Consider the following 27,080-nt stretch of genomic DNA (forward strand, 5'->3'; position numbering starts at 1 on the left):
CTTGTGTAATGCATCCTCTGGCACTCATGCACACATGTTAATTGTGCACAAAACTTGTGTTGGTCTCTGATCTTTATAACTATTTCAGGGGTACATCTATAGATCCAAATTTATGGGTAGCCATTATTGGTGCAGTCCATCTGTGGAGTACATAAAGTAACTGTGTGTGTGTGTGTTTTTTTTTTTTTTGTACTTTGCAAGGCAATTAATTTTACATAAGTGGAAGAGTGCCCATTTAGCAACTTTTGTTTAACAATAATTCCTGAACTCTGGATTCTATGTGTGCAGAGGTTTGTATGTTCTCCCCATGTTCACCTGGGTTTCCTCCAGTTTCTCACACATAAAATCCATCAATGCATCATTTAACCATAGTTGTGGGGTGTTTCATGCATCCACTATATCCCTTTAATTTCCTTCTTTCCACTTACTGTATTTTAAGACTGTCTCCATTGACATGAACCATGTTTGTTAATTTAGGACGTTTTGAAAAAACAAACAAACAAACAAACAAATGTACATAATTTGAAGTTACTCGGTGCTTATTTACAGAAGTAGTGACATCTTATGAATATACAGTGCGCATACAGCAGCAACACATTAAACACAGTATGCGAAATATAATTCCAAAAGGTTCGAATAAATTACAGTTTAAGTTAGATGTGAACAAAACCTTGAATCGACCACTTAATTATTCTGTATCCTGCCTGCCTTTTGTGTTTCTTGTATTGTTTTACAGATGAAAACTGAACACATCATCCGTGTATACAGTAACGTTTAGTGTGGAAAATAACGTTAATTGTTTTACCATAACGCGCATAGTATTCACACGAGTTCATGCTGTGAGACAACAGCATAGTGGCTTTATGAACAGAAAATTTAGGTGCTCAGATTTAGCCGCTGGATGTTTAAAGGGAGTGGCTCCCCAATGCCTATGTACTGGACATATGAGGCACTACCTAGGCTTTAGTCTCCATTATGCTATATTGATGAAGTGTACTTCTACAGCGATTACCGAGTGATTTGGGATCCAGCAAATCATTTATCGGTATTCATCATCAACACCCTCCATCCTGAGACAGAAACCTGTTTTAGCTTCCACCTCAAAACGCGGAGCACATATTGCAGACGCAAATCCCCACAAATCGGCTTGCAGGCAGTCGGTGCGCAGTTAAATCGAAGCGCGTGACGCCGATCGCGGCGGCGTGGGAAAAACAGATTGAAAGCAGCAGTGAGAGAGGAGCGGAAGTTCACCGAGCCAAATACATGTCCGGTAGACGGGAATTTGCTATCTGCAGACGTGTTCAGCATCCGGCGCCCGTTCATTCTGCGTAAGTTATTTATGATGCTTCTAAGAAATAGGGCACCTAAAAATGATGGGATGCTTGAATTAATTATGAACAAAGTTTAGGATGCAGACGCTCGCTGATGTAAACCTGGATTGTGTGAGACAGAATGGTAGGACGTGGCACTATCAGGACACGAAAGGGCAAACGAACCGTGCGCGCCCACAAATGCGGAACCGCCGGTAGTCCGTATTTTGATTAGCGGATTATGAACAGGTGCATCCATGTTTTTTTTTTTTTTAACTTGAGTGTTAAGACGGTGCACCGCTGAAATGTAAGGCGGAGAAAAGGATCATGTAGCCTAATGTATCCCAGTTTACCCAGGCAGGTGCGGTTACGTTGCAGCATTGGGGAAATAGCCCGCATGTTCGTCTCGTTTTCTTGAGATTCTGCTGGTCAAATTAACATTTTTTTTTAGTTACGCTGAAAGACATGGATGTGTTAAACCGGTTGTACACAGGCCAGTGAGAATCTTGCCTGCATTTCATATTAGTCCGGTTACTATAGTTACCAGCAGGGTCATGTCCACTGGAACTTCAGTTGAGCTTTGATATTTGATAATAATTTATTTTAAATAAATGAGTATCTGACAGTTATATTAAAGGTATCTCTACATGTCATACACCACAGATGACATGTTTGAGTGCATTTATGGAAAGCTAGGCGTGTCACTGAGTCAATCAATAGAAATGAGGGCAGCTCTGAGTGGGCGTGACTTTGAATTTATATGTGGAATTCTTGAAGTAGGAAGAAGAGTCACTTTTTAAAACATATACTCATGTATTTTCACAAGCTCTGCCTTTCAGCTTCTTTCTTGGAATCTTTTGTGAAAGAGAAAAGAATCCAGATTATGTCTAGTGGGCAAGCTGGAGTAGGCCTACCCTTTTTAGGGTGTTAGATTTTTTGTGAAAGTGTACTGATGATGGCAACCCCAAGGTGCTGCGAGTAGCATGGCTGCTTCACAACTCCAGGGTCCACAGTTCAGTCCTGAGTTCAGGTTATACCTACTGTCTTTCTGAGTTTCTCTCGATGTCTATGTGTATTTCCTCTAGGTTTTCTGTTTTAATCCCACCTCCCAAAAACATACTGATAGGTGGACTGGCTACATTGCCCATAGTTGCAAATGTGTGAATGTGTGTGCATGGTGCCTTATGATGGATTGGTGTCCCATTCAGGGTTTGTCTCCACCTCTTGCCCATTGTTCCCAGGATTGGCTCCAGATCCACCATGACCCTGACTAGAATAAGGCAATTACTGAAGATGAGTGAATAAATTTACTGACCATATGAGTGGGTGAAAACTTCCCAAATTTCTTTCTGCATTGGTTTTGGGACATGGGTCTCAACAGCTGCAACTTCCAACATTCACTCCAGAAAAATCTAAGCAGCAGTGAATTCTCAAATGTTTTCACATTTCCTTGTCTGAAGATTCTGTGCTATGCATCAAGGTCTTAAATATTTTTTAAAATTAGCTCAAAGTAACAGCATTAAATAACTTGATCTTTGGATGAACAGGTATTGCTGTCGTAACATTTCAATATACAATAAATAAACAAGTATTAATGTGGGATCCTCAGTTGTTTTCCCTTTCAGAAGAGCTGATATGTAGAGCTAGTCAGTGCATTTAGATTATTTCATTCTCAGAGTGTCTTTCAGTGAAAGAATCTTTTTTTTGTCAAGATCTGCTCTCACCATGAATACATTAACCTTGAGCTGCTGAAAACACACTAAGTCTAAATTAGGGTCTTTGTCATCTGGCTTGTTTGTTTAGGCTTAGGTGTTTTGTTAACCTTTTTCGAGTAATGAGAATGTTGAGGGTAATGAAGGGAGTTTACTTGAAGACCCTACATGGACATTAATGACAATTTTTAGACCTAAAACTGTGTTTGAAATCCAAGATATGAGGGGTGCGTGTGTGTGTGTGTGTGGATGTGCACGTGTTGGCTAACAGAATGGTGTAAACAGGTTCAGTGTAACGTGATTGGTGGAGCTAAAGAGCACAGCTGACTGAGTCATCACTTGAAGCTTACCGTTCAGTGTCATTTCTGTCTCTTTCTCTTCCTGACTTCCCACCCCCATTCACCATCAAATCTCTCATACATTCAGTGGAGTCCTCACCCTCCCCACACACATGCACTCTCATTCTCAATCTCCACCCCCATCTTTTAGTCATTCCCTATTCCATTCCATAAGCTGAATAAAAACTCACCCCCACCCTTCTGCACTTCCACTTGCCTATAAAAAGCCTTTTGACTAATAACTTCCCTAGGGCTTCTACAGTATAATGGTGCATATTTCCCTCAAACAGTCCCTTCTGAAAATATTGGAATGGCAAGGCCAGTTCTTTTGTTTTTGATATACACTGAAGACATTTAGGTTTGAGATCAAAAGATGAACATGAGATGATAGATCAAATTTCAAATTTTATTTCCTGATATTTACATCTAGATGCGTTAAACAACTGAGAACATGGCACCTTTGACAGATCACCCAATTTTTAGGTGGGCAAAAGTATAGGAACAGATCTGACATCACCAAACTGTTGCATTCTTCTATTGTGATGCTGTTCCAGGCTTGTACTGCAGCTTCTTTCAATTTTTTGTTGTTTGTTTTGGGGGAGTTTATTCCTTCTGCCTCCTCTTTGGGAGATGAAATACATGTTCAATTGGGTTAAAGTCTGGTGAGTCTAAAACATTCCACTTTTGTCCCCTAATGAAGTCCTTTTTGTGTTGGACTTGTGTTGGAGTGTGTTTTGGGTCATTGTCTTGATGCCTGAAGTTCCTCCTAATTAGACTAGATGCATTTCTCTGTAAATTGTCAGTCAGAATGTTTCTGTAGACTTCTGAATTCATTCTGGTGCTACCATCATGAGTTACATCATCAAGAAAGATTAGTGAGCCCATACCAGAAGCAGCCATGCAAACCCAAGCCATGACACTACCTTACTGCTCATGAGTGGTTTGGATCTTATGGTATGGCCTCTATATTTCTGCTCTCGAAGTCTTCTTCGAATGGTGGATTGTGATACCTTCACTCTTGCCCTGTGGAGGCTGTTGGTGATGTCACTGACTGCTGTATTTGGGTTTTTCTTCACAGTTCTCACAATGTTTCTGTCATCACATGCTGAAATTCTGATCTACCATCTCATATTCATCTTTCGATGAATTCAAACCCAAATGTCTTCAGTGTCTAGCAAAAACAAAAGAATTGGCCTTGCCATTCCAATACTTTCTGAGGGGACTGTATATTGACCTTTATCAGCCTGCCTTTCCAGCCTGCACACTAACATACTATAGACTGATCAATTCAGCACTTGACTAAGCAATAAAATCTGCAGTTGGAGAGAGAAAGCGAAGTATATTACCCAACCTCCATATTGAAATTGACACATACAGGCATCTGAATAGATATAACATCATCTGTGTATCAGAAGCAAATGAGTTTGATTGTATTTGATCATCATTATCCGACACAGGTACAGGGAAAAAATGGGCAATCCTAATCTTGTGCTAATATCAGCTTGGTTGTGTCTTCACCCATGAAATTCTACTAGTTCTATTTCACTCTGCTCATCTGAGTATTCATTCCTTGGCATTATCAGCTCAGAGTTTTTCCCTGCTCCATGCTGTCTAACTGACTGCCAGGCCTGTGGCTAAGCACTGCACATGTGATCAAGTGGGTTTCCTTTACTGTACTGTGCACTGTTCTCTGCTGAGTCTGCTACATTAGCCAGATCTGCTAATACATACAGTAGCACAGGGCGTGGGTTTGGGTTTCCCTCTGTTTACCCCTCATTTGAGGATTTTTCTGCTCAGTTCTTCACATTACCCAACCCTCTACTGACTACAGGGCCTGTGGCTAAGCACTGCGAGCACGGTCGAGTTGATTCCCTTGCTGCACTTATGGCACGCTGTTCACTGTTGAGCTTGCTACATTAGTTGGATTGTCAACACCACTAATTTTCATGCTGGACAGAGAAAAAAAATCTGGTGGCTACATATTGCCAGAATGCTTGAGAATCCTTTTCCCCCATCATAACAAACATACTGTTCCTGGTTCATTCATGTGATCAAATGAACGATGCTGCAAGACTCACACTCATGCAACCTGAACACTGTCTGAAAGCTTTGGAAGCCTGCACCATGTGCTTGCTGCCTCTGCCTTGACATCTCACAGAGGCAGTGTCTGTTTTGGATATATCCTGTGGTGGATTTAGTCTCTGATTTAGAGTCGAGTTTGACACAAACACTGCAGCCTAATCAAATTGCTAGTTGTAAAGGCCCACATCCAGCAATGAATGATGAGCATAATAATAAGCCAAGAAAGATATGAGTCATTTTTTAGGCATATGGACAGCCTGGCTTAGCTGAAATTGTTGATTCTGGAACTGAGACTGTGTGGCACTAAAGCTCATATCCATCAGCAGGGCCCAGTGACTGGTTCCTTCCTGTTCCTTGTCCAAGGCTTTGCAAGGGTGCTATGTCTTTCGTTGCCTCTGAAAGGTTTTCCTTGGCTGATATTGGCTGTAAACCTCACCCTCAAAATGGCAGTACCTTGAGTGGACACACAGTGGCAATACCTTAGCCCCCTAGCACTGGAGCAAAAACTCTAATCTGCTGTCAATCCCTTTGCAGTGGACCTGATTGATAACTCTCTTGTGGCAGTGGAACACTTAAGTAAGGACTTGTGGTGGCATACCAACCTGGTTAAAGCACAACACCAAATGTAGTTAACACATTTCGCTTTGCCAGACATGTGTAAATCAACATTGAGAAATCTGTCTTCTGTGTTGGGTATGATCTGTTTGCTAAGAGGCCCTGGAAAATACAGCCAGTTAAGCTATAAGACAAATATGTAGGTTCCTAGCAGGCACCAGAGCACCCCCCAGTCACCCCCATGAGGTGGGTCAAAAACAGCCCCCCATCACTACAAGACCCCACAGAGCCTGCCATTAAGGACAGGGCCTGCCATTATTTACTATTTAAGTAATATGACCACAAAGGAATATGAACAGATTGTCTGCAGCATCCTTAAAGAGGCCATTTATTTCTCTGAAATTACATTTACAAATTAAAAACCTTTATAGTGTCTTGTCAAATTTAAATTAACATTGTGTTACATTTTAGGCTACAAATATTAAACTGGTGTCTTTTTTATTTTTTTGTAAATTATGAATAAATTCCATTATGCAGCCTTGTCTGCTTTATGTCAGAATCTGCACCCCTAAGGAAATGAGTACATCAGCAAAAAAGGAAACCTTTTTGAGGGCATTCAGCTGAGTTAGCAGATCAGTTCCAGCCTTGATTATGAGTGTTTCGTAATGAGCTCTGAGAAGTCGCACAGCATTCCAATGCAGTAATTCTGAGACAGTGGGGGTGAACAAAATATACCATATACACCTGGATGGTGAGTGAATGTATATATAACCTGGAAGATGTTTTATTACATCTTCAGTGTAAATGTTTTGCAGATTATAAATCATAGACAGATCTGCTGCCGGGAATTGATTTAAATTTGAGAGACAGAAGTGGAGAGATCGGGGAAAAAATGAATGTGATTCAAATTCACAAGTGGTATGTTGATGTTATCCATAGTGAGCAAAATGGCCTTGCAGGGATAGAGAAATCACTAGCCCAAGAGCTTAGGACAAACAGATTGTGTCTGAACTATCAATATTTTTATTTGTCATTGCCCAACAGACAAGTGACTCATTAGGCCTTTTCTGCTAAATAGAATTTTTCATCTGAAGTGTTTTTGAATGCTGCATATGTTACTACTCATTCCTGTATCTCATCACCTGCTGCACTGCTATTCATCTACTGTCCAGCTGTATCTACTGCTCATGCTCGCAGGCTCCTCCAATTTTTGCAAGACCCAAAAAACTTTAAAAAGTACAATGGGAATGAATGGCACTATGTTGTCCACTCATATATGCAGTCATTGACTTCCATCCATACGAAGGTCTGTAATAGTGGTAATAGTGGTAGCTCAGTGGTTAAGATGTTGGACTTCTGATCGGAAAGTCGAGAGTTCAAACCCCAGCACCACCAAGCTGCCACTGCTGGGCCCTTGAGCAAGGCCCTTAACCCTCAACTGCTCACTTGTATAAATGAGATAATTGTAAGTCGCTCTGGATAAGGGCGTCTGCCAAATGCCATAAATGTAATAGACATTTCACACCAGATCAGCTAGCTGAACCAAAACCACTGAGGATCGGAGAAGACTGGCAAAAGGTGCTGTATTCAAACAGCACAGCCCAGTGTGTGGGAGAGAAAGGTACTGGATAATAACAAACACTTAGAAATAACAAGAAACATTGTACTGAATTATTATTATTATTATTACCAAACATACTTTTGCATGTTGATAGCATGACTAACATGCGTTAGCAATATTTACCTTTATAGTGTACAGGTTATCGTGGTTAATAATGTAATGTATGTGTCTAGAAACTAATATCAGGAGCTCTATCCAGTTTCAACTGAAGACATCTCATTAGCAACAAGATATGTTAGCATAGCACAACATTAGCTTGGTTGTTTATTTCTGTAAATAGGTATTATCTTACCTTCATAGTTGTGTATTTATGATGCAGCATACAGTTTGAAGCCTTTCTCCAGCTTGCTTGAAGGGGCTTTACACGTGTTCATAGATATCAGATGAACATCAATGATATTTAAGTTCAGGAGCTCTTCCAGACACTGACTGTAAAATATCGTATTTACGAGTGTAGTGTAAAACTGGAAATGCAGTAACCGTGGTGAATAAAATACAGAAGTGTTTGTACAAGTATTTAAGCCTATCGTCATAATGATGGATATCAGAAAATATGATAAAACGCATATTTTTATTAATTATATGAATGCTTGCTTTTTTGTTGTAGTCCCTACTGTTTTGTGTTATAGCAGCCTTGTTTTTTTCTGGTTGTAGCAGTTCTAAATTCATGTTGTTGTGTATGTATAGGGCACCAACAGTGATTCAAGCTCATGGTCCCCATCACAAGTCCACTGCTTTTCTGTCTCGCTTTCATTTGGATTCTATCTTGACTTGGTCTCGATTAAGACTAGTTCTTGTCTTGATCTCGGCTAGTCCTGGTCTTAGACTTGTCTTGGACTCCACAATGGCTGTCTCTACTACAGCCCTAGTCACTAGCTAGTGCCTGCTAGTTTGTATGTTTCAGTTACTTTAACCACTTGAACAGTGCAATATAGTGTGTTTGCCTTCTCATTTTAAAAATAAAAACTTAATTTGTAACATTTTATACGTCTTCAACATTTGAGTGTAATATGAACTGTAGAGATTCAAAGCCACCAAAACTGAAACTGGGCCAGCATGACCTATTCTAGCATGACCTGACCTGTTCCAGCATGATAATGCCCCTGTGCACAAAGCAGGCTCCATGAAGATAAGATTTGCCAAAGTTGCAGTTGAAGAACTTGAGTGGCCTGCACAGAGCCCTGAGGTCAACCCGACTTAACACCTTGGGGATGAACTGTAATGCCGACTGTGCCCCAGACCTCCTCACCTGTCATTGATGAACTCAGTAGTGCTCTCGTGGCCGAATGGCACAGCTATGCTCCAAAAACTATGGAACACTTTCGCAGAAGAGTGGAGGCTATTATAAAAGCAAAGGGGGACTAGCAAATATGGATGTGATTGTTAGGTGTCTACAAACATTTGGCCATATAGTGTATGTGATCTGCATTGTATCACTATAACATTGCCTACAATATTTTTCAATTATATATTTCAAATCCCAAAAAATGAAGAGGAATGTTAAATTTGCATTTGGAAATACCAAGTAAATACAAAATGTTTGCTGCTGTTTTTTTTAGGAAGAGTTTTCTTCATCACCTGCCCATTGATATCTTGGTGAGCCTGCTTAACTTTTGACCTGGCTGCAGTAATGGGACGAAAACTGGACCTTTCAGGACTGACTGATGATGAGGCAGAACATGTGCTTAGAGTGGTACGGAGAGATATGAACCTGCGCAAGAAAGAGGAGGATCGCCTCAGGTAAGTGTGTGTGTGTGTGTGTGTGTGTTTTTGAGTGATTCTGTATATTCTGTATGTTGGTGAAACAAAAACAATTTAACAAATTATCTACTTTTCCAATCCATGGTGAGATTTTTCTTCTCTGTCATGTTGAGATAGAGATGAAGTCACAAAAAAAACGCCATAATTTATGACCATTTTTTAGCTCTGTCTTTAGCTTATGTCTCACGTAGTCAACAACTTATCTTTTTTAATTATTTATTGTTGTTTTTCCCCATTCAGCAACTTTCACAAATTCATGTGTGTTTTCTTGAGTAAAAGTAATCACTGAGTTGTAGTCTGCTTTATAACCCTTTATAACTGATCAATAACCATGGAACAGTTCTCAATTTAAGAGGTAACAGTAAATTGAATATATTGTATGCTTTAGTTTGGTACATTGATATTGTTATTTGAAAGTGTCAGTATAAATGGTACTTGTTTGTCACTGATCTCTGCAGTTTACAGTTTACATGGATTTCCTCAGTTCCAGCTCCAGGTCCAAAACAGAAGGCAGTGCCTTGCTGCTTTGCTGTCTTATAAATCAGTTCTATTACAAGGCATATTTAGACAGTGTCTACAAAGGTACCTGTAAGAAAATGATTTGAGATGCATATGATTTGGCAGTATATATCACCACATTGCCTGGTTACCAACATACACTAACAAAAAAAAACTTAAATAATTACATTACATTAAAAATAAAAAAATTACATGTAATGTTTTTCTCTACACATTGCTCCCTCTCTCCATGGTGTTTTCTGCCACTTATTTTTTTACAGGCTGATTGACACATTGACAGATTATGTGATACAGTATGTAGGACAGCAAAAGATACATGTATGCAGATGAAGGCACCTCAGAAAGCATTAAGCTATGCAGAAATTTCAGAGACATGACTCAATAACTCATAGCTCAGAATACTGCCTTAGAAGGCATATCTGTTCTGTTATGTATGGTTAACTGCAAAAATTTGCATTCCCCCAAGGCTTTCAATTCAATTTCAATTTTATTTGTATAGCGCTTTTAACAATGGACAATGTCACAAACCAGCTTTACAGAAATATAGGATATAAAAATAAGGAACAAGCCAGAAGTGATGGTGGCAAGTTAAAACTCCCTGAGACAACATGAGGAAGAAACCTTGAGAGGAACCAGACTCAAAAGGGAATCCATCCTCACCTGAGTAACTCCAGATATTGTGATTACAAATAATTTCCCTTCTATAACTGTATACTATATAGTCAAAAAGTGCATTTGTGTAAACAGTAATTTATGAGATTATGAGCAAGATTCATTTCTGAATTCATTACAGTTTTAACTTGAATTTTATTGTGTTTTCAACTGTCCAGTGATGAAGACTTGAGTGCAAAACTGTTCATAGCAATTGCAGTCCTAAGGCTACCCAAGAAAGAACATCCACAGCCATCTTTATGGTTTCTGTGTGGTGCCATCCACAGTAATCCCCTGGTGATCTTTAGACTGTCCATGTGGGGCCATCCTCGGCAGCAGGGGCTGATTTTCAGGTGATGAGAACGCCAAACAAAGTATGGCATCAGGATGGATCTGGCAGGTCCAGAGATCAAAAGGGTTCAGAATCACTGGTAGCATGTGTAGCTCAACAGAGAGAGAAGGGGCGGAGTGAACACAGATTATTAGGTAAGCTCTTGTCACATAATGGTTAAAGACAACGTACATTGTGTGCAGTGTGCAAGGGACTCTGGCAATACTAGCTATGACAGCATAATTAAAGGGATAATCAAAAGTTAACACAGACATGAGGGTGCCCTGAGACATAAAGCTGCCAGCCACTCCACAGTCAACAAACCTGATTAAACGTATTGGGGGGGTTACCAAAACACTGTATGCCTGTGAACCCTACAGATCTGTACCTTTACCTAAGAAAAAACTATTAACAAAAGGCTTGACTAAATAAAAGTGCTTTCAGCCTAGACTTAAACACTGAGACTGTGTCTGTACATCCAGACATGTCATTACAATAATCCAAACTAGAAGTAACAAAAGCATGAAATAGTTTTTCTGCATCATGCAGTGACCTTATATTTTTTATCTTAGCAATTTTTCTGAGATTAAAGAAGGCTATCCTAGTAATATTACTTACATGAGCTTCAAATGAAAGACTAGAGTCAATAATCACACCAAGGTCGTTTACTGCTGCATATAATGTAACTGAAAGGCCATCCAGAGTTGCTATATATTCAGAAAGCTTACTTCTAGCTGCAGGTGGTCCTAGTACAAGTACTTCTGTCTTGTCAGAGTTAAGTAGAAGGAACTTAATAAGCCTCCAGTGTCTAATGTCCTTTACACATTCCTCAACATTATTAAGCTGGTGTCTCTTATCTGGCTTTGCTCAAACATACAACTGTGTGTCATCAGCATCACAGTGGAAGCTAATACCATGTTTATGAATAATTTTACCCAGAGGTAGCACATATAAAGAAAAAACAGTGGGCCTAAAACAGAAACGTGTGTTACACCAAACATAACCTTAATATGCATAGAGAAGTCACTATTTACATCTACAAACTGATAATGATCTGTCAAATAAGACCTGAGCCAGGAGAGGCCATGCCCTTATCTCCAACAACATTTCTAGTCTATCAATGAGAATAATATGATCAGTGGTGTCAAAAGCTGCACTTAGGTCAAGCAACACAATGAAGGACACACAACCCTAATCAGTTTTGTCTCTCGAAGGGGAGTAAAACATTCTTATTGCTCATCTGATATGGTTATATTGTCATCTGCAGGGTTAGTTATCAAATTGTCTGGCTTTAAATTAATAGTCTGAAGTCATCGCTAATACATATTGATGACGTGCATGCTACTGTGGGGGTCTTATTCCTAATTAATTTTGGTACAGTATTAAAAAAGAATCTAGGATCTTCTATTAGGCTGGAGAGATACATTGATCTAGCAGCACTAAGAGCCTTTCTATAGCTCAGGAGGCTTTCCCTACATGCTGTTTGGAATACTGCCAATTTAGTTTGGCACCATTAATGTGGAATACTACAAGTTTTAGTTTGCCGTCATTCTAATTTTTGAGTGGTCTGTTGTAAGGTGCGTATGATCGTTATACTGGGGTGCTAGTTTTGTCTCTTGAATTATTTTTTTAAGAAGCGCTATATTATCTAGTGTAGTAGAATGTTCAGCACCCATAACCTGCTGTAAGCTGCATCACCACACTGCATTGGGATGGGGCCAGAGCATATTACTGCATTGGACATCACCTTCATTAATTTACGCACCTCTATAATGTTATTCTTAGTAACCTCTGACTGATGAAGGCGTATATCGTTAGCTCCTATATGAAAAACTACCTTTGAAAACCTATGCTTGCCTAAGACTCAAAGATTACCTGCTATGTCCAGTGCCCTGGTTTCCGGTATACACCTAACTGAAGCTGCTGGCGCCCCTAAAGGCCTATCTAATTTCACATGCCTTAAGATAGAGTCTGCTATAACCAAAGCTCTTTCAGATTTCTCAGCGGGTGCTTCATTGGGGAGAGCAAGGAGAGCCTTAGCATTAACTTTGGCTTTGCGATTATGTCGCTGAGTCATCACCCATTTGCCCTGCTGTGAGGGCTCTAATGCCAGATTTGGGAGATTGCTAACTCTGCCTAAGGCATCCAGACTTTCCTCTACAGAAACTATGCTGCTATCACACTTGCTAACCCTCTCTAGCATCTGGATGTGCACCCCTAATGCTGCAATCTTCTGCATCAGAGAACTAACAAATAAAGCTATTACTAATGACGGAGGAAGAACGACTAAACACCCTGCACTCAACAGACTGAACATGATGAATGTTTGCCATGTTGAATGTTAAACGTGCCTCAGTCGAAGATTGTTGAGATTAATTTAGACAAGTCTGATGTGGATGGCCTCCACTTGCTGTCTTTAGAAGAAAAAACAAAAGTGTTCTTTGAGGAAATGAAAATGTGGCAGAAGTGGAAAGTGAAAAATACAACAAAAGAATGATGCAAAATTATTATATAGTGTAAACGCAGACACAGGCAAGAACTCCTGGCAAATAATCCGAAAACAGGAACTACGTCCCCACAGGAGTCACTGACTAGTCTTTACGAGTTAAAAAGGAAAATGTACCTCTACCTTGGCATACATTGTACTAATTAGTGCTGCAAAAATATGTAATAGTGATTAGAAAATATTTATGTCAGCATAACAGAAAGGGAGATGCAGTTTTTTACTTACTTCGCTAATATCTTAACATACCCTATTTGACCATTCTTCTCTGTCAACAAGCCATGGTTATAAAATGTTCACACAAGTATCTTGCAGTTGCATTTTTCTTCCAGAGAGAGTGATATTTCAAAATCTTACATCCTAATGGCTATGAATGGCATTGTTAAACTTATTTTTTTAATCAAACAGTTAATGAGACTAGTACATGTTATGTATGTTCTGGAGTTTTTCCTCTTTTTACTATTAAGAATATTATTGATAACCATTAGTAATGAATGGATATGTAGTTTCCCACTAGCAGAGGATGAGAAAGTGGACTTAATGTATATCATTTTCCACTATGTTTGACAGACATAATACAGAGAAAGTCAAGTCAAGTGGGGTTTTATTGTCATTCCTGACAATTATATACATAGCTTGTATACATTGGAACAAAATGTTATAGTGCCAAGACCATGGTGCAAAACATAACAATAGCATACTACACAAGACTCCATAAAGTGCAAATATATGACAATGTGATACAAGTGCAGAAAAAAAATTCAAAAAAATTCAATAAGGACAGTGCACGTTAACTAGACAGGACAACAGAACAGTTTTTGTGTGGAAAAACTAGTGCAACAATTGTCACTATTTATAGTTATCAGCAATATTGGTTGAAATGTAGCAACAAAAAGAGTTTCATAATAGTAACAGTGTGCCATAGCAGCATTGTAATGTGCCATTTGTACTAGCGTCATACTAGTTTAGGGTTTTTGACTAGTCCAGGTGTATGTTGAGAGGCAGCAGTGTGATGAAGAGTCTGACTGCCTCAGGGAAGAAGCGCTCTCTCCCACCCTCAATACCATGACTGAGGTGAGACCCTTAAGCAAGGCACTCTGGGGAGCTCTGGTGTTCAGTGTGGTGGTGTTGGAGGAGTGGGTACCAATCTTGACAGAAAGGGGTCTTGAAGTCAGAAAGTCCAGGATCAAGTTGCAGAAGGAGGTGTTCAAACCCAGCACACTCTGCTTTCTTGCAAGTTGCTGTGGGATGATTGCGATGTGAGAATGCTGTTCGTAGACTTCAACATAAGCCCTATCCATTATTATTTACATGGGGTCCTGGGGTTTCCTGCTTTACAGTTGCTCCTCTGTGACTTTATTACTCTCTGGATTGGCCATGTCTGTGTTTTTCAGTTTTTTCCTCTGAAAAAATTACAGGTCGAATTACCTACTGTTTTTCATCAAACTCGGCGGTCGTCTGATCATTTTAGTCCTGTCCAGATGCACATGTCTGGATGCAAATGTCACCTCACATTGGAAAAAAAGATGTTTGCTGCTACTTGCTGTATTTATTCTTGTACTGTGTGTATCAGTGACCCTCCCACGGATATTAACCACTTCCCGAGTCGTGAAACGAAAAATTGAAGCATCTCGTATACTTTGTAGCTATCGTTTTATTGTATTTCCAAAATTGTTGCTGGAACTTTGGTTTGCCCCAAAGTAAAATAATAGCCAGCATCTCTTCTCTATTTCAGTGCCACTATGACCGCTTGGATGCCATGTTGTGAATGGAGTGTGATCATATGAGCCCATGAGGCAAACATATGGGTTCATAGAAAACACAACCCACTAGTGTTAAGGTTAGAAACTCACTGCTCCTGTGGTCATTTTATTGCTGTCTGGTTGCAAGATTTTTATCTCTGAGGAGACATGTAAAAAATTTATTACTGACATCCCACTGATAAACTAATCCCGTCTGAATAGGGCTATAGTTGTCTTTTTTTGTCAGGGACAGAGACAGGTGAATGGCAGCAGATACGGTATCCCCTATTGCGTGGTTAGGACGATAGGCATAATGGGTCAAGTGTGGTGGGAAGTAGGTTGGGACATTTGACGGTAGTATCGGGAATTGCCAATAGATTCCAACTATCGAGATGGCTAAGAAATCAGATGATTTAAATATCTGTGTGAAAACATGGTGTCTGCAGCTTTAATTGTGCATAGAAGTCTTTCAGTGCATCTGGGAATGTAGTTTTGTAGTACATGATGGCCTGAATACCTTTCCACATACACCATGTGTCCTTGGTGTTTAGGAAATGACTGTAGATTCTTTGTGCATAGTTGCACTTCGCCTCTCTGATTGCCTCCTTGCTGTGCAGAGGGTAGCCTTATCTGAACTGAAGGCAGTGTCTCAGGTTTTTAGTAGTGCATGCCTTTCTGCAGTCATGAAGACTTAGCTGAAGTTTGAAATCATGTATGTACTTGCTAATGTAGCCAGTCGCTGATGATGTGTATATGATGAAATAATGAAAGAAAAATATACGCAGCAAAAGCTTTTCTGAATGTTGTCTTTACTGAATGTCAGCTCAATATTTCAGCCTGTAGTTCTGTGGCACTGAGTGCTCTGACTTCATTTAAAATTAAAAATTTGTGAAATCCACAGAGTTTAAAAGGCTACAGCAAGTCACTTGTAGTTTATGACATTTAATGGAGGTGTACTGGGTGATTTTGGAAATATTTTACCTCTTTTGCTTTATATCTCACCACTTGCATGAGAATGAAAGCTGTCCGTATTTGAATACTAATGCACAAACGGTTAACTGGTATTCCAATACCTGTGTGCACAACCCTAGTAGATGTGCTGTATTCTTAATTATGCAGTAGTATTTTACTATTCACACTGTCTGAAGAGGAAAGAAATATGAAAAGTTTAAAGGTAACTGAACTACTGCAAACACAATTTAAGTAATGATGCTTTGTACAGAACTGTGATCTTAGCCATAGTGCATCAAACAGCTGTCCTTTAATAAACCATACGATGTCTGTCACTCACTGAACTGAACTAATGCACTGATGTGTTGTGTGGTTAGAAAGTATATTTCCAATTGTGAGTTTTTTTTGTTTGGCTGCAATATTTTAGTTCCAATTCTATCTAGTCAACAACCAATAGCATATCCAGAAATATGCAAAAAAAACAAAAAAAAAAACAGCAAAATCAGCATAGCACAGTAAACCATTCAAATTTTGCAGTCGGCCTGTATGAAAAAACAAACCATATACATCTTTAGTGTAGGACTTTGTCTTGGACAATGAGATTATTTACTCACAATCCAAAATTTTGAGCTGTCTTTCAAACTACAAAGGTAATGATTAGTTCAATCAGCAGTGATCATGTTACTTCTTAAGACTAAAAATTGAGATGTAAACTTTTTGTATGTTGGTGATAGTTCTGCTGAGCCTGGTGGGTATCAATGGATAATCTGCAAATAGCCTAATATCATATATGCATATTTTATAAAAATAAAAGCAAAATATTTTTTCTGAGGCACATATTTGGATGTGCTAGCTGCAGATTTAACCCTGTGGCTATACCAGATTTTACACTATGTGTGTGTTTTTTTTTTTAACATAGTTAAACATATGGACATTTGATCTTCATTTTAACAATATTGGGAGATTCCAGTAATATAACTAAACAAATAAAACCAAAGAAAAGTCTTTTTAAAATTATCTGTAAAATGTAATTAAAAAAAAAAAAATCCAATTTCTTGTGAGGAAAAAGTAAGGACACCCCCACATATATTTGTATTTAAAATGGCTAAAATTATCTACAGGTGTATCACATCAGGTGCAAATTATTAGAACATTGTTACAGAGCATTTTGAAGGAGTCTTGCCTTATTTAAACCTCAGACATTTAGTTTGGTTTGCTCTTAATTGTTGAAGTGAGAGGTATCACCATGGTGAGATCCAAAGAGCTCTCTGAGGCCTTCAGAAAGAAGATTGTTGATGCTTATGAGTCTGGTAAGGGATATAAAAAGATCTCAAAAGAATTTGTAATCAGCTATTCCACTGTCCGGAAAATCATACAAGTGGAGAACATTTAAAACAACTGCCAACATGGCCAGGTCAGGCCGTCCAAGAAAATTCACCCAAAGAGCAGACCACAAGATGCTTAAAGAAGTCTCCAAAAACCCTAAAATATCATCACGGGACCTACAGCAAGCTCTTGCTACAGCTGATCTCAAAGTGCATGAACATACAATCAGAAAGAGACTGTACAACTTTAATTATCATGGGAGGTGTGCAAGGAGGAAACCTTTGCTGTCTAAGAAGAACATGAGGGCAAGACTGAAGTTTGCCAAAGAACACATAGACAAAGGCCAAGACTTCTGGAATAATGTGCTTTGGACAGATGAGTCTAAAATTTAATTATTTGGACACCATAACAGAGGGCATGTTTGGTGTAAACCAAATACAGCATTTCAGCAAAAGAACCTCATACCAACTGTGAAATATGGAGGTGGAAATGTTATGGTTTGGGGATGCTTTGCTGCAGCAGCACCTGGCCAGCTCACCGTCATAGAATCCACTATGAATTCTACATTGTATCAGAAGGTGCTTGAGGAACATGTGAGACCATTTGTCAATAAATTGAAGCTGAAGCGGAACTGGACCTTGCAACATGACAATGACCCAAAACATACCAGTAAATCCACCAAGGACTGGCTGAAAAGTAAAAAATGGAGAGTTCTGGAATGGCCAAGTCAAAGCCCAGATCTAAATCCTACTGAGATCCTGTGGGGTGATTTGAAACGGACTGTGCATGCAAGAAACCTCTCAAACATCACACAGCTGAAAGAATTCCGCATTGAGGAGTGGGGGAAACTTTCTTCCAGTCGGTGTCAGAAACTGGTAGATGTCTACAAGAAACGTCTCATTGAGATTATTTCAGCCAAAGGGCAAACACTAGCTATTAGGGCATAAGGTGTCCTAACTTTTTCCTCAGTTGAAATACTCATTTTTGTTGACTTCCTTTGTTTAATAAGTTAAAACAAAGTGATTTTTTGTTGTTTACATGCAATTACATCACTTTCATGTATAGGTACAAATTAAACCAAGATCGGAAATTGACATGTTGACTGTATATGGCTATATATATATACCTGAATCCGATTGAAAATCTGTGGGGTGATCTGAAGAGGGCCGTGCACAGGAGATGCCCTCGCAATCTGACAGATTTGGAGCGTTTTTGCAATGAAGAGTGGGCGAATATTGCCAAGTCAAGATGTGCCATGCTGATAGACTCATACCCAAAAAGACTGAGTGCTGTAATAAAATCAAAAGGTGCTTCAACAAAGTATTCGTTTAAGGGTGTGCACACTTATGCAACCACATTATTTTGTTTTTTTATTTGTACTCGCCCAACCTAAAAGATTTCAGTTTGTTTTTCAGATGAGTTGTACAGGGTATAGGTCACATGAAAGCTCTGAAATGATTTATCTTGGTCTAATTTTTTTACATCACCAGAAACCTGGCATTTTAACAAGGGTGTGTAGACTTTTTATATCCACTGTGTATATGTATATATATATATATATATATATATATATATATATATATATATATATATATATATACCATTCCTGGCCTAAAAAAAAGTCGCACAATCTAATATTTTGTTGCAATGCATTTAGCTTTGATTACGGCACGCATTTGTCCTGGCATTGTTTCAACAACCTTATGTAACTTCACAACATTTATTTCCATCCAGAGTTGCATTAATTTTTGGCTGAGATCTTGCATTGAGGACAGCAGAGTCTAACCACTCCGTGAAGTCTTCTCCAGCACATCCCAAAGACTTTCAATGAGGATAAGATCAGGACTCTGTGATATCCAATTCATGTGTGAAAATGATTCCTCATGCTCCCTGAATGACTCTTTCACAAGTTAAGACTGATGAATCTTAGCATTTTCATCCTGGAATATGCCTGTGCAGTCAGGGAAGAAAAAGTCCTTTGACGGGATAACCTGGTCATTCAGTACATTCAGGTGCTCAGCTGACTTCATTTTATTGCCACACAATGAGGCTGAGCCTAGACCTGACCAGTTGATGCAACTCCAGATCATAACACTGCCTCCAGAGGCTTGTACAGTAGGCACTATACATTTCCCTTCTTACCCTGACACGCCCATTGCTTTGGAATACGGTAAATCTGATTTTATCAGACCACATTACCTTTTTCCATTACTCCACAGTCCAGTCTTTATGCTCCCTAGCAAATTGATCAATTCTTGTGGCCACACAGCTGTTTAGTCCAAATCCTGTAAGTTCTCATCACATTGTGCGTGTGGAAATGCTCTTTTAGTGCGTGTGGAAATGCACTATTAAACATAGCCGTGAGTTCTCCTGTCGATTTTTTTACGATGTGACGTTCACCAAGCGTTTTAAAGTTCTCCGATCACAATCATTCAAGATTTTTTCCGACTACATTTCTGCTGTAAAGTTGACGGTTCACCACTATCCTTCCAGGCTTTAATAATGCACTGGACATTTCATAAGCCAGATCCAGTGATTTCAGCAGTCTCCTTAGTTGTTTTCTTTGCTTGATGCAGGCCAACAATTTTCCCCTTCAGTAACATCTTTTCCATGACCATGGGATACGTGATCTGCCATGGTTGTTTAAGAAATGAGAAGCTACACACTGCATCAGTTAAGGTTAAAAGAATTGTTGCCAGCTGAAACATATTAATCACTGCAGTAATGATCTAATCATAGGCTCTTAAGTATTTGCTTATTTAAACCCAAACAGCGACCTTTTTTTGGCCAGGCAGTGTATATATATATATATATGTCCTAGCTATATCAGTATCCACAGTAGGCAAATTAAAAAAAATAATATCCAGGTGATGTGCCAGAAATAAAAAAGATGCTTGCAATTTATTACCAGTTTTCTTTTTAAAATTAGGATAATAATGGTAAAACAAGCCTGGGACAGGCTCGCCGGGGTCAGATGGAAGGGCTGGGACAGGCTAGCCTGGGTCATGAGGTGGGAACAAGGCTTGGGAGGCCACGCTGTAGGCCTCAGGAAGGAGCATGATGTGGATGGCCGCTCTGTCGGCCACAGGCTTGAGCTGGGCCTGGGAGGCCGCATCATCGGCCTCAGGCAGGAACAGAACTTGGGAGGCTGCCTCGTGGGCCTGAGGCGTGAGTAGGTCATGGGACCTGCCTCTAGCAGGAGCAGGACTTGGGAGGCAGCATTATCGGCCTCTAGCGTGAGCAGGTCGTTTGGAGACAGTGCCATCGGCCTCAAGCCTGAGCAGGACTTGGGAGGCCACACAGTCGGTCTTGGGCAGGAGTAGAACTTGGGAGGCAGCACAGAGGGGGAAATTGACAGTAATTTTGAGATTGTGTTATTGACTTATCATAAATCAGGGTTGTAGTCCGAATAGCTTCCAAGTTCAGTTGACTACATTGTTATAGTTATACAAACTTACTGGTTTCATTATGCAAAGGTGTACAGTATAACAAACCTCATGTCAATGTAATCTTTTTAGTGTAGGTTGTTTTGTCTAGTAAACTGCTCTATGCACTGTTTGTGCTGCATTGTTGTGCTGCACTTATTGTATCCACTGTACAGTCCACTCTCTGTACTTTGTGTTTTTTTTTCTGGCATGTTTCACATGTGAGATCAGTGAATAAACCTTTTGTTATACTGTACCAGTATAATGACAATAAAGTTGAATGGAATAATCCCATTTCAATGTGTTTTTATCCTCATGTAGCTAGTGTATCCCAGGTAGCTCCATAATCGCCACATTCAATTAAAAGATGGATATCCTGGGTGAGAATACCAATACCAGGTTTATACTCATTTTTTGAATATTAGTCCAATGGTGAGGTTTGTGTGCTAAATTCACTTGCAACTAAAATCCATACAAAATCTTCTAAAAACTGATTGTATGAATAATAGTATGCAAGGCTTCATAAAACCAGAATGAATAAAGTGTTTTAAATACAGATAATTAGACACAGGTTGAGTAATACAGAGAAAAGCTAAGTGCAATTAGCAAATTAAACAAGTCAGTTTAATATATCGGGGAGGCAAAAAATTGGGATTTATGTGTGAGCTTCACATTAGTTCTGTTGTTAAGGATTGTTCAGGCAAAGAATAGGAGACAAGAGGTTCATATTCAGCAACCTTAGTTCAGCAACCATTAAGCAATGAATTTCAGTCCTTACTATGAATTAAATCACTTGCAAAATATGCAAAGAAGTCAGTTGCAGTTTTTTTCGATTGCTAACATGCATTGGTTAAAACCGAAGACAGATTGTCAAAAGTCTTCACACTGTCAGTGTAACAGAAATCTATGCAGACCAAACTGTGAATCATTTTTCATTGCTTTCACACAATATGCATTCAATGACTACATCATCCAAAATCCATGAACTCTTTTGTCATTCATACTCCACCACCTGCAAAACACTATATATTTGTAGCATATTTTTCAAATGCTAACACACTGCTTTCAACTGTTAAAACACATTCAAAACAGAATGATGGCCAATTTCATGCATTTCTGCAGTAACCATATTGAAATATATAGAAAATCTTGGCAGAATATTTACAATAAAATGAAATAATCATCCCAAACACAGCTAATTGCAACTTCAGCTGAAAGTCTACCCAGGTGTCCTGGTTTTAAGTCTCGTTACCATCTTTTAGTAAAAGGGGAATGATTTTCTTTGGAAACATGGATCAAGGAAGACAGGTTGGTGGGGAAAGAAGAGTGGCAGAGAGAGGGAGAATTCATGGAAGACAAAGGAGAGGAAGACCAAGAGTGGTGGTCTCTGATGAGATAAAGGTTACAATTATTGACCATGTTGTAGACCATGGTCTCTGTTTGAGAGAGGCCGGTTTATGGGTGCAACCAAATCTGTAGCATTCAACAGTTGCATCAATAGTACACATTTTCTGGCAAAACAACAGTTGAGATGTGCGTCCTTCAGTGATAATTGAACTACAGTATCACAGTACAACAGATTATGTTTACATTTTTATATGTACTGACATTTTGAAATATATTGATTGTTTTGAGTTTTAGGATCCAAAAGTTGCCTTCCACAGGACTGAGGGGCAGAATCTTTTCAGATGTGCAAGAAATTGCCATTGTTGTCATGGTAATTGGCAATAATGCAGTAAAACTGTGGGAAATTCAGGACAGAGTGCTGGCAGACAATATCACTTTTGGGAATGTGAATATGGTCAGCACAACAATAATTGCCAGAGTTCTAGAGAAACATAAAATAAGGATAAAGCAGTTGTACACTGTACCCTTTGAGAGAAACAGTGAACGTGTGAATGAACTCCAGTATCAATATGTCCAGGTAAGATGTCTGTTCAATAACCAAACAGGGTACATACATAGCTATGCATAATATAAAGTACTGTAAAACTGTCTGTATTTTAAGAAGTAATGGAGATGGAAGCCAGGCAAACTGCATATACATTTACCTGGATGAAGCTGGATTTGACCTGGTGAAAGCACACCACAGGGGAAGAAATGCGATTGGATAGAGAGCAACCATGGAGGTCCCAGGCCAGAGAGATGCTAACATCACAATGTGTGCAGCACTGTCCAATGATGGTTTTCTGTTGCACTCATTGGCCCCTACAATACGGCGAGGTTCATTTCTGCATAATCGACTTGTGCTAGTGGAGGAGAGAAGGCGAGGGGCAAGAAACTCCCCTACCTTCGTTGTTGTGTGGGATAATGTGGCATTCCACCACTCTGTTACAGTAACAGCCTAGTTTGCTGCACATCCCAAGATGTCAGAACCATTCCTGCCTCCATACTCCCTTTTCCTAAACCCCATAGATGAGTTATTGTCTGTGTGGAGGTGGAAGGTTTATGACCACCATCAACATGACCAGATGTCTTTACTGGAAGCCATGAATGCAGGGTGTGGAGACATTTCTCCTGAAGTATGCCAGGGTTGGACTAGACATTCCAGAAGATAATTTCCAAGATGCATTGCCAGAGAAGACAAAAGATGTGATGTTGATGAGAACTTGTGGCCAAATACAGCAGAGAGTACACAGTACACACACCCTCACAGTACTGTGTATACAGTATGAGTGATTGCAGTATACATGTTCTTGATGAGGTTTTTGTTTTTTTTGTAATTATTATTGAAGCCCTAGAATTTCAGGACTAGAATTTCAACTTTTTATTTTTCACAAGTAAATTATTATATGCAAAGATATAGAAAAAAAATAAAGCATAGTGAAGCAAATTGCAGCATTTCTGATTCATTCTTGTTACATATAATTTAGTACAGTCAATAAAATGAAATGGTTTTATTCTTATTCTGTAATGAAATACAATGGTAAGGCAAGTACTGCTTTTGGATTCTTCTAAATAGGCACAGATTTGTGTGTGTGTGGGTGTGTTTGTGTGTTTACCGACTACATTGGGAGTATTCACTACAAATGAAAACCATTAGTTGTTTCTTTATAAATTCCCTAAGTGACCACTGTGGAGGAATAACATGTCCCACAAATACCTCCTTGTCTAATTTACAATTGTCAAATGGTGCATTAAAATTTATTCTGAGCTCTCCCTTGTGTGCAACACAGCTAGAGAAGGAAAAAAAGCTCTTAATTGAGATTACCTTCTGTCCCATACATTTTCTTCTGTCAAAAAATGTATATTGGCAAAGATGAAATTGGCACTGGATAAGATTTATGATTCAGGAATTATTTATGAAAACAGATTTTAGAAACAAGATCATTTGAAAAGCAGGAAGAGATCAGTGCTAATAATGCTGTCTAAAACACTTCTGAAAGATCCAAGCATGTCTCTCTAAGACTCACATATCTATTACAAATAATGAAAGAAGAAATGGAATAATGAAAATATTAAAACCCTTACTAAAACATACAACATACATGTTTGACTCAGAGTTGATATTAAATCGGTATTAAACTGATATTAAAAAGACTTTCAGCTTCTTATAAATGCTGGTTTGAGAAAAGAAGAACAAGAAGAAAACATTTTAGTTATGCATGTTTAATTGTCTGTTTAACATATTTAATCCCAATTTTAACATATTTTTTCATGCATATACATGAATTTTACTCCTTAGACAGCTCCAACTGTACCAGCCATGTGAGTTTGATTCATTCATTCATATTCAGTAGCTGCTTTATCCTGGTCAGGGTCACAATGGATCTGTAGCCTATCCCAGGAATATTAGGCATAAGGGAGAAAAATGCACCCCAGATGGTACACCAGTCCATAGCAGGGCATCATGCACACACATTCACACACTTATTCACAACTATGGGCAATTTAATGTAGCCAATCTGCCTACCTGATTGTTTTGAACAGTGGGAGGAAACCAGTAAACCCACAGGGAATGCATGGGGACTAAGAGAGAACATGCAAAACTCCACACAGACAGTGACCCTAGCTCTGGATCGGGGACTCTAGAGATGTAAGGTGGCAACAGTACCCACTGTGACAGCCTCCCACCCAACTGTACCACTTTTCAAAAGATAATTTTGGAAAAGTTTATTCTTTGTCATATTTGCATCAGTTGATCAATTGGACCCAGTTGTTTAAAACAAACGGTAACTTTCATTTTCATTTATTGTGCATGTGGCAGCAGCACAATGCAAAAAGTGGAACCTGATGTGGTCTTCTGCTGTTGTAGCTCATCCACCTCAAGGTTTGATGAGTTGTGCATTCTGAGATGTTTTTTTGGCTCACCACGGTCATAAAGAGTGCTTATTTGAGTTACTATAGATTTCCTGTCAGCTCAAACCAGTCGTTCTCCCCTGATCTTTCACATCAACAAGGTGTTTCAGCCTGATGTTTTTTTGGGTTTTTTTTTCCCCCACACACCATTCTGTGTAAATGTTAGAGACTATTGTGTGTGAAAATCCCAGGAGATCAGCAGTTTCTTAAATATTCAGACCAGCCCTACTGGTACCAACATCCATGCCATGATCAAAGTAACAGAGATCACACTTTTTGTTCATTCTGATGTGTGATGTGAACATTAACTGAAGCTCTTGACCTGTATCTGCATGATTCTTTGCATTGCGCTGCTGCCACATGATTGGCTGCTCAGATAACTGCATGAATGTGCAGGTATACTGGTGTTTATAATAAAGTAGATGGTGAGTGTATGTAAAGCTGCTTTGTGCTATATAAGTAAAATAAAATGTAATTAAATTATGTATGTCTAAGACCCTCCTGCGTCCTTCTGTAGATCCTGTAAAGACTATGCTGTGCTCATCCCAAGAATCCTATTAACAATATTATCATACTGACCCTTCTTTATCATTTCAACACATGTAGTTCTGTTTTTCTTTGCTCTTTTACACCTGTACTGTAATGAATTATACTGTATATTTGTATTGTAATGAATTATAATCCCACTATCCCATGCCACGCAGAAGAGGATGGGCACCCTTTTCAATCAAACAACATTTATTTATAAAGCACATTTAAACACAACAAGTTGATCCAAAGTGCTGCACAATAGAAAAAAAGTAAAACAATAAAAGCAATAACATTAACATCTAGACACTTTCAAACTCTAAAGAAAAAAAATATGATTTAAGATAAGATTTAAAAATAGCTAATGATGATGCAGACCTCATATGAATGGGGAGACTGTTACAAAGTTTGGGTCTGGCAGAAAAACAGAAAAAGCCTGATGGATTCCGGATTTACATCGACCGTGGGGGACAGACAAAAGTAATTGACTGGAAGATCTGAGCACTCTAGATGGAGAGTAAGGGTGAAGAAGGTCACTGATGTATGCAAGACCAGATAGTGCTTTATTTGTATGAAAAGAAGAATATTAAAATCAACCCTAAACTTAACAGGAAGCCAGTGAAGAGATACCAGTATGGGGCAAATGTGATCCCTCTTTTCTAGACCCTGCTAAAAACCTAGATGTTGTGTTTTGATCAATTTGTAATTGAGATAAAGCAGATTGAGAAAGTCCAATGTACTGAGAATTACAAAAGTCTAGCCATGATGTAATAAGAGCATGGATTACAATTTCCAGATCTTTACTAGAAAGGAAATATTATAGCTTTGCAATGAATCTGAGATGAAAGAAGCTTCCCTTAATAACTGCACTAATTTGTTTATCAAAAACAAAACTTGCTTTTGTACATTTGAAGAAATTGGGCCTAGCTGAGCTTCCAGGACAGGAGAAGACGACATGGGACAGCCTAAAAACAAGACTTCAGTTTTACCTTCATTTAACTGCAGAAAATTATTTGCCATCCAACTTTTAATGTCTTCAAGGCACTTTAGCAGAAAAATGGGCAGTTAGTGTCTGGTCTGACTGGAAGGTAAAACTGAGAGTCAGCATAGCAGTGCTAAGAAATATTATATTTCTGAAAGATATAACTAAGGGGAAGCATATAAAGGGAAAACAATAACAGACCTAAAATGGATCCTTGCGGGACACCACAAGATAAGGAAGCCATTGAAGAGGAAAAAGTACCTAGATTTATAGAAAAGGTCCTATCTTTCAGATAGGAAGCAAACCCTGGATGCCAACCATACACCGAAGGCGTTTGAGAAGGATGTTGTGGTCAATAGTGTCAAATGCAGTGCTAAGATCCAATAAAACTAAAACAACACATGAGCCTGAGTCCAGGGCCAAGAAAAAGATCATTAGTGACAT

General features: G+C 39.0%; 1 protein-coding gene across 3 annotated transcripts in view; it reads left to right on the forward strand.

Moving 5' to 3' along the window:
* Positions 1 to 512: 512 nt before the first annotated feature.
* Positions 513 to 27,080, forward strand: part of myripb (myosin VIIA and Rab interacting protein b) — a 205,044-nt gene continuing 178,476 nt past the window's right edge. The window contains exons 1-2 of one of the 3 annotated variants that reach the window (XM_053227864.1): positions 513 to 1,328; positions 9,178 to 9,358. In XM_053227864.1, the coding sequence (XP_053083839.1) occupies positions 9,249 to 9,358 (110 nt within the window). In that variant the 5' untranslated portion in view covers positions 513 to 1,328; positions 9,178 to 9,248. The remainder of the gene's footprint in view (positions 1,329 to 9,177; positions 9,359 to 27,080) is intronic. The other 2 variants (XM_053227865.1, XM_026938117.3) reach the window with 2 other exon arrangements.

This window comes from Pangasianodon hypophthalmus, chromosome 22 (assembly GCF_027358585.1).
Source record: "Pangasianodon hypophthalmus isolate fPanHyp1 chromosome 22, fPanHyp1.pri, whole genome shotgun sequence".
Taxonomy (NCBI): domain Eukaryota; kingdom Metazoa; phylum Chordata; class Actinopteri; order Siluriformes; family Pangasiidae; genus Pangasianodon; species Pangasianodon hypophthalmus.